Source organism: Nicotiana attenuata, unplaced genomic scaffold (genome assembly GCF_001879085.1).
Source record: "Nicotiana attenuata strain UT unplaced genomic scaffold, NIATTr2, whole genome shotgun sequence".
Taxonomy (NCBI): Eukaryota; Viridiplantae; Streptophyta; class Magnoliopsida; order Solanales; family Solanaceae; genus Nicotiana; species Nicotiana attenuata.
The window spans coordinates 46,593-55,603 of NW_017672993.1; the positions used below are offsets into that span (position 1 = coordinate 46,593).

A 9,011-nucleotide genomic window follows, 5' to 3' on the forward strand; every position below is an offset into this window, starting at 1 on the left:
AATTTTTATATATAAATTCTTATTCCGCGTTTGAAGTTATGAATTTAATTAAACCCGTTATTACTTATAAGTACACATCTGGCCCTGCCTCATCCAATTTTGATTGGGAGATGCTTGTTAGCCCCCAACACCAAAATTCCAAGTGGTAGGGTACGTACCACTACGCACTAAAGTTTAAAAGAGAGATGAATCTTTCAATCATTGGGCTACATCACCTATGGATAATAGTATTTGGTGACCCCAAAAATATAGGGGCATGTCTGCAAAAACCCATAAGTTGTATGAAACGGACAAAAAAACTCTAAAGTCAAGACTTAAATCTGAAAATTTATTGCAAAGCAAAGAAACAGGAAAGACCACTCTCAAGACCAGGGTACGTAACCGTTAAACCCTCATTCATTTCGTTAATTATGTCTACAATGAAATAGGTAAAAGATAAGTATCTTTATTTTTCTTCAAAGTTTTTTGGAGGAAAAGAATGCCAAGCAACCCCATTTTCGTGTGTAGACCCACTTCTGAAAAAGATCAATAATTTTCTTGTCGGAGAAGCAAAAAGTTTCAGCAGAGACCCAGATATTCTTTTTAGAGGTGGGTTTTGCTTGTTTATAACAGTTCAGTTTTAAATCTTGGAATAACTCTTTGATTCTTGAACTTCATTAGTTAAACTTTTCTTTTTTGTGTTTTCTGTTTTTGGTATTAATTTTATTATATTCGAGGTTCTCAATTTTATAGGGAAATTGGTGTTTGAAGTGATCTGAAGTAGAATGGGGTTGATTTCTGGGATATTAATGGGGATGATCTTGGGGATCGGTTTAATGGCAGCTTGGAAACATATGATGAGGTACAGGAGTAACAAACGAGTTGCTAAGGTATATATATTCTTGCCATACTCCAGAGTTTAATGTTTTTGAAGTATATTTCATGACCACAATTACTCTTCAGTCTAAAAAAATGCCTCAGTCCCAACATTTTCACAAATTAGTTGGGTTTTGCTATAGTTTGTATTTCAAGACAAACAATGTTGTTTCTCTTCGGTCATACCTTAGTGCGGGTGAGGTGGGTTAGTGTCAGTTGCAACCCTAATTTCTGGCCTGAAGAGTGTACAACTGAAAGTGGTGATAATTCTGTGATTTTGTTAGTTGACTTAGTTGAAGCTTCTACTAGTCATAGGTCTTTCCTTTTGTTGCTTGAGAAGAATTGTAGCTGAAGCAGTATGTTGACTAGGGATCATTCCAATGATTTCAATGGAGACGTTGTGAAATGGTTTCGAGTTGGAAGTTGGAATGAACGACCTAGCTTACAGGGGAGAAATAAGAGAAGTACTCTTTAATCTTCTTGTGTGTGCAGGGGTCATTCTAATCTTCTCTATGTTGTTCCAATTTTATCTAATGTCCCGCAAGTGTCGAGGAGTAGTCTTAACATTTGATAGTCAAAACATGAAGCGCACAACTGTCCCAGACTTGGAACATGATCTCCATTCTATCTGAAGTAGTTTATGGTCTATGATGTATAGCTATATGTTTGAGTAGTATATTTGTCAGTTTCTGCTATTGATGCGTATAATATTGTTGCACATTTGCTGCCGATGTGATAGTATTTGGCTGCTTGATGCTTGACTTTGCACCGAATGAGGTGATACCGGTAACCGGATATAGCTCCATAACACTTCTGCTATAAGTAGTATTAAATCTGGGCTGCAGTTTCTTTAGTGCTAGTGCCAATATTTACATGATGCTCATCATCATGCTTGCGGACAACATTTAGGTTTCTGATATGCTTTCACTTTATGAAGGATTGGTATTCATTTTCCTCGTTATGTTTTACTTCCTTTACAGGCAGTAGATGTAAAACTAATGGGCTGCCTCAACAGGGATGATCTAAAGAAAGTGTGTGGTGATAACTTTCCTGAATGGATATCATTCCCGGTTTATGAGCAGGTTTGGATGGCTTTACTTGTTTCAGTTCCCCCTTTGTAGCGTTCACTCTTATATCTGTGTAGTGAAAAGTTCAATGAAATGTGGATAAATTTGTTAATATCTTCGAAAGAAGAGCTCGAAGAACCAGTGTCCTTATTTTCAAGCTGATAAATCTTCCTGTCTTTGAAAGAGATCCTGAAGTTAATCAATCTATGCATATTGTTGCACTGACCTTGTTATCGTTGAGATATAAACAAAGATTCACATATGGAATCTGATGAATTAGAATCAAGAGATACACTGACGGAAGATGAGAGAGATTTTAAGTAGATGGAGAGATGTTTTGCTTTGGCTGTTGTTGACTGGAATAGTGTGTTGATAAACAGTTATCTCCCTACTTTATTAATGTCAATTGTGAATTTTAGAGGTTATGCATCATGTGGTGTTTTTGCAATCCTTTCTTCATACAATCTAAGGGAATAAATTGATGTAGTGATCATGTCGATGTTACTTTTGTCTCATTTTATATCTCATGGGCAGGTCAAGTGGTTGAACAAACAATTGAGCAAATTGTGGCCATTTATTGCCGAAGTAAGCTTTGTACTCCTCTTTAGTTATCCTGAGCAATTTTCATTTTGTAAACATGTTCTGCTTTAACTCTATTATAACCAATTTTGCTCTGTGTGTTTAAACTTTTAGGGATGTTTGGTCACCGTTCATGACAAGTTACACACAGATTATAGTACATGAATAATAATAACTGAATAATAACAGCATTATTATTGTTAGAGTCAGTAAGTATTAGAATAATATACTACCTAATAAAAAAGTATTAGAATAGTATATGATATAGCTATCTCATAACCTATTACCATGATCTTCTACTCACATATTTGTTCCCACCAAATAAAGATATTTAATATTTGGAATGCTCAAAGTGTAAAGGCTTTTCCTGATTGAGGAAGAAGCTTAGAAGGTAGAACTATGTATTAAGCTCAAACGATAATCCATTCCCACTTCGAACTTTATGTTTCAAGCACATTGGCATTTGATATTAGCCAAAACGAGGATACCCGGTTAAAAAAAGACTTGCTTCTTGAGACCAAGCACTAGTGACGACATCAACTATCTATTTTGAGATAAAAGGTTTTGTTGAAGTTTACCTTTACAAGGTTCTTACTAGTAGAATATAAAAAAAAAAAACCAGGCTCCAATTTTGAGTTGCAAATGCCCGAACTTCATATTTCAGATCGAAAAAGAGGACTTTTGAGGAGTCAAATATTAGCTTATGAATTTTGAGGGTGAAGGCTAATTAAGAAGTCTTTTGAGCATCTTTTATATTCTTCTTTTGAGCAGTAAAGCCTAAATTTTGAAATTCGTACAAAATTGGCATAGAAGCTGCTTGATGAGCCTCAGTCCCTGATTGTCAATGTAATGACCAAACTGTCCCTTTAAGTGATCTTCAAACCTTCTGTCATTTTATTCATTGTTGCCAAAAATGAAGTTATTTCTTAGTGTGCTACTTTTTTAATTAAGACTTGAACTTATCAATAGCACACCAGAAATGGTAGAGGGCTGGGTACACTAACCGTGAGCCGTTGGCCCTCAGGGATTTCTTGGTTATAAAAATAAATAACTAAAAACAAAACACCAGATTTATTCCATGCTGATATTACCTAATTTATAAGGGATCAAGGTTTCTTGCGTGTACATGACTTCTCTCACCAAGCCATATGAAATACCTTTTGAAGATTCTTGAATGCTTGGAAGCTGCTTATTGTGAAAAGATCTTGCCTTGAAGTTAGAATTCAGTAGGAACATAGGTTTAGAGCACAGCGAAGATTATTTTTTATTTTTTTTTAATATATTAGAAATTTGAGAAGATGGAACATTTGCTTTCTTATAGTTGTTAAGTTCACTGCTCTGTGCAGTGGAATTGGGTTTATAGTGTTATATATTTCATCTTGTATGACAACTGTCCTCACGGAGAATAGTACAATAAAGGTCAATGGTCAGATCCTTTTCTATGGTAACAATTATATATCAATGTAAACATATCTTTAGTCATATTGTTGTGTGTGAACCATGTTTTTTTGCCAACTTCTGTATTGTGTGAGCCAAGATCCAATACTCTTGAGTATGTCACTATGCAGGCAGGAGAGGCTATTATAAGAGAATCTGTTGAACCTCTTTTAGAAGATTATCGACCTCCTGGAATTACTTCATTGAAGTTCAGAAAATTATCATTGGGAACTGTGGCACCTAAAATAGAAGGTAGCAGCATCAAAATATCTATTATTAATTGTTTGATCAGCAAAAAGTAATTCATAATCCATTGCAGTTGAGTTAATTATCTTTTAGTTGTATAACTGTTTGATCAGCAAAAAAGAGTGATATTTTAGAACTCATCCTATCCAGCTTTTCTATCCATCAAGCTGCATTTGCCTCATTGTGCTGGTATTCTACTCCTGAGATTCATCTGAATCTTCATATCTATTAAGTTGAATTAAGTTCCAGTTTGAATCTTCTGCAGTTCAATGATTCAGTATTGACACCAAAAGGTTTAGTTGAACATTTAAGCCATATAGAATTGAGTTCATATGACAGCACTCATGCTCATTTGAGCTTTCTAGCTGGTGTCAGTTCTGTGATTTTGGAGAAGACAAAAAATGCAGTATGCACTCATGTTCTCTTAATTGTTTGAAAGCTCATGCGAACGGTTATTGCGTATTATAATATTGTGTATGCCTATTTATCAAAAATAATGCTGTGTAAGTCTGAAAGGAAAAGACAATGCACTAGGTCCACTGTTAGTCTAGTTAATCTGTTTTGCTAATATTTGTTTTATTGCAAAGTTTGAGTTCTTTCTAGTATGATGCTGCTAATACTGAAAACTAAAGAGAAGAAAGAAGTGGGACCAAGTTTCATTTTCTTGGTAACTCCTAAACTTCTGTATCATATGTCTAAGAAAATCTTTCTCGTAATACTTCAAAATGTTGCAGCTGTTGGCTACAATATCTGCCAAGAGCTTATCGTGTCATGGTTATTGTTACATTTAGCAAGGTTGTTGATAAACTGGTGCTCGTTGCATATCTGAGGTTCTTTCAGAGAGTATCTGCGGTGTCACACAATGCTTTAGCATGTTTACTACTTAATTAATGCAGGTATTCGTGTTCAGAGCCTTAAAAAAGGTCAAATCACTATGGATATTGACCTCCGATGGGGTGGTGATCCCAATATTGTTTTAGGTGTTGAAGCTGCAATGGTTGCTTCTATACCCATTCAGGTGTGTGCCTAAACACTTTCACCTGTCTATTTTGCTTGGATGATGCTATGTTGACCACTTGGTTATTTAGGAAGAGAGTTGCACTGACCATTGCCAAATTGGTTGCAGTTGAAAAATCTTCAAGTATTCACTGTTATTCGTGTTATCTTCCAACTAACTGAGGAAATTCCTTGCATCTCGGCTGTTGTTGTAGCATTACTTTCTGAGGTATAGCCTAATTCTATATGTCAATTTGCTCCTCGATTTGTTTGTTTCATTTCTTATATTAACTTGATTTTCCTCCCATTGTTTCTGATGTGCTACATGATTTCTTTGTTCAACATTATTTGGAGATGACTATTCTGCCCTCAATTAAATTACTGATTTTGAGATGCGTATGTCCTGATGGACGTTATAATGAAGTATTCCTTTTTTTGTTGAATCAGCCAAAGCCTAGAATCGACTATGTTTTGAAGGCGGTCGGTGGAAGTTTAACTGCTCTTCCCGGACTTTCGGATATGATTGATGTGAGTGTTGACATCTTCTCTAGCAGCACACTTCTAATTTTGGATATTTCTGTTTGACTGACAATGCTGTTGTTTATCTGTGGAAGGACACTGTAAATACAATAGTGACAGATATGCTAGAATGGCCCCACAGAATTGTTGTTCCAATTGGCGGCGTACCTGTGGATACTAGGTATCTTTAATTCTACAAATACTTTAGTCACTGAGCACTTCACCTTGTCAGTTTCTTATCCTTTTCCTTCTAATACGCTAATAAAGAAGAGTAAATTTGGGTTGCTTCAATTTGCTTTCTACTTGTATGCTTGAAAAACAGCAGAAATCAAAATTGTGCATCTACTTAAGGAATGGCCTACTTGAAATCAATAGTACTGTTGTTCCTTTCTGTGTGACTGTGAATTCAGGTGTTTCAGTTGTTGAGATACATGTCAGAAAACAAAAAGATCAAATGGCTTTTGGTAATTGAATTCCGAAATGTTGTGTTTTGTGATCCAGTGAAATACACGGATCTGAATTTGAGGTAGACTGTTTTAGGGAAAAGGTCTTCCAGTGGCTTATGATAGTGGATGACCTATAAATACTTCTATTTCCTTGGGTTTACTCTCATCAAATTCTTTCACATATTGTGCTGTCTGTGCTTGTTCATTTTGCCCACTGTTGTTGGTCTAGGCTCTTTTTAAACCCTTCAGCAAACCTGTTGTTGCCTTGTTGGATAGGGAATGTAAACACTAGGTCATCTGACATGTCCACATATACATTTGTTCCTTATCGTCTACGCGTGCTTATTTTTCATTGTTATGTAACCAATGTTTCCCTCCATGCAGCGATTTGGAGCTTAAGCCACAGGGGGAGCTCATAGTAACTGTAGTCAAGGCTAATGGCTTAAAGAACCACGAAATGATAGGAAAATCTGATCCATATGTGGTTGTATACATTCGTCCACTTTTCAAGGTTAAGACAAAAACCATTGACAACAACCTAAATCCTGTTTGGGATCAGACGTTTGAGTTAATTGCAGAGGACAAGGAGACCCAATCCCTCATTGTGGAGGTTTGATTTGATTACTATCACATTTTTTCCTGTGCTCTGCTCTGTCTTGAATATCTGATGCTGTACATACTGTTTTGGGTGAATTCTTGTGTGACAGTTGATCTTCACATCATTTTGAACAGGTCTTTGATAAAGACGTTGGGCAAGACCAGCGAATGGGTGTCGCTAAGTTGCCTCTGAATGAGCTAGTAGCTGAGACTGCCAAAGAAATTGAATTAAGGTTACTGCCAAAACTTGATATGCTCAAAGTCAAAGATAAGAAGGATAGGGGAACTATCACAATAAAGGTACTAGACTATATTCATACTCATTTGTTGAGGTTTCATTGTTGCTATACTACTCAATCTATCAACAACACCTGAATCCTAAGCTAGTTGGGGTAAGATTACATGCGTCTTCTGTATCAGTATTTACAGCATTCATCATAGGCTTACTGTCAATTTACGGCGACCCTAATCCTTTCTCGGATTTGGAACCAATTAATTGTTTACGTTTGTTATGATGTTGTTATTATTCCTATGGTATCTGTTGGTGGTACTGATATTGTCTCTTTTCGTCTTGTTGAGCCGAGGGTCTTTCCGAAACAGCCTCTCTACTTCCTCGGGGTAGGGGTAAGGTCTGCGTACACACTACCCTTCCTAGACCCCACTAGTGGGATTTTACTGGGTCGTTGTAGTTGTTGTTGTTGTAACTGTTTACGTTTGTGTCTCCTTTGACGACCAGTATAATAGGATGGTGTAGGTAGTGGAGTAGCTTTTACAGCTTGTTCATTGTGTGCAGGTGTTGTATCATGAATTCAACAAGGAAGAGCAGTTAGCTGCTTTGGAGGCAGAGAAGGCGATCCTAGAAGAAAGGAAGAAACTGAAAGCAGAAGGTGTCATTGGGAGCACAATGGATGCGCTTGATGGGGCTGCATCACTGGTTGGTTCAGGTGTTGGTTTGGTGGGCACTGGTCTTGGGGCAGGCGTGGGGCTCGTCGGAACCGGGGTAGGTGCCGGTGTAGGAATAGTTGGAAGTGGCTTTGGAGCTGTTGGCAGTGGCCTAAGCAAAGCTGGAAAATTTATGGGAAGGACATTCACAGGCAGTTCAAAGAAGAGTGGTTCCTCTACTCCAGTAAACTCTGTTCAAGAAAATGGTGGTGCAAAGCCACTCAAGACTGTACTTGCAAATACTGATTAGTCCTGTGAACTAGAACTCAAGTCTTTTTCTTTTAGAACTCAGGTTTTAGTGTGACAATGTGCTGTTTGAAGATTGGAAATTAAATTGTTCATAGAATGGTGAAAATTATCCCAGTGTGAACTATTATGGTTCTGGATTTTCACGACATCTTAAATTGATTGTTATTTTCAGAAAATTCTTTCAAGCTTTTTATTGATTTGTTTTCTTTAGAGCTAGAAAAAGAGTTTGGTTTATTCTCTATGCATGTCAGAAAATAGGCAGCAAAGTTTTAGCTTTCTCGTGATCTCATTATTCTCGTCGTGACCTTAGTAAAAAAGAAGTGCTGCCATGGGAGATCCGGTCTTAAACAAAAGATTAAAGATCCAATCAGTTGACTAAAATTCATTATTATAAATGGAAGACGTTACAATTTCTTAGAATGGGCTTGAACAAATAAATGATTTTCGGAAGTATGTAGGGAAATGGTTCACTTTTTTAAATTTACAAGTTATTGTGTGTCTCGAAAAAACCAAGCGGATTGTCTACATCCGACAAGGCGTGCTTAATGTTGTTTTACAGATAAATGGTACTATAGTTTATCAAAGAGTTACGTAAAAAGTCTTTAATGGGGTACTGAATTTTCTTTTCTTTATATACATATGAAATATATAGTGTCACACCTCCTTTTTTACACACCTACCCCGAAGGATAATGTATAAGGGAGTTTTTCCATTTAAAGTGACATTATTCGAAATGAGATTATTTATTTATTTTTAGAGTCGCCACTTGAGATAGGATTGGCTTTTGGTGTCCCAAGTCACCGATTTAATTTGAATCCCAAATCGAGGAAAATTTCGACTTCCCAGTTGGAGTCCGCGAACCAGAAATTCTGAATAAGGAATTCTGTTGACCCGAGGGAAGGTGTTAGGCACCCCCGGATCCCGTGGTTCTAGCACGGTCGCTTAAATTATTATAATTGGCTAAAAATCTAATTTTAATACATGTTTTAACCTATGGTGCAATTTTAACTTTATAGCCGCTTTTATTCAACTATATATTTTTTAGGAAGATTTCAACGTTATTTAAAACATGCCTTGA

The 9,011-nt window shown here is 36.6% G+C and overlaps 1 protein-coding gene across 3 annotated transcripts; it reads left to right on the top strand.

Moving 5' to 3' along the window:
- Window positions 1-272: 272 nt before the first annotated feature.
- LOC109215125 (synaptotagmin-4-like) lies at window positions 273-8,130 on the top strand. Of its 3 annotated transcripts, none has more exons than XM_019379149.1 (13): window positions 273-373; window positions 508-588; window positions 733-869; window positions 1,836-1,937; window positions 2,457-2,507; window positions 4,070-4,190; window positions 5,081-5,202; window positions 5,311-5,409; window positions 5,628-5,708; window positions 5,795-5,880; window positions 6,530-6,755; window positions 6,878-7,042; window positions 7,536-8,130. In XM_019379149.1, exons 3-13 carry the CDS (start codon window positions 765-767, stop codon window positions 7,932-7,934), a joined length of 1,557 nt encoding a protein of 518 aa, XP_019234694.1. In that variant the 5' UTR covers window positions 273-373; window positions 508-588; window positions 733-764; the 3' UTR covers window positions 7,935-8,130. The 3 variants fall into 3 exon arrangements, with proteins under 3 accessions (XP_019234694.1, XP_019234693.1, XP_019234695.1); XM_019379148.1 differs by having other exon boundaries at window positions 276-373; window positions 462-588; XM_019379150.1 differs by having other exon boundaries at window positions 361-428.
- Window positions 8,131-9,011: the final 881 nt, after the last annotated feature.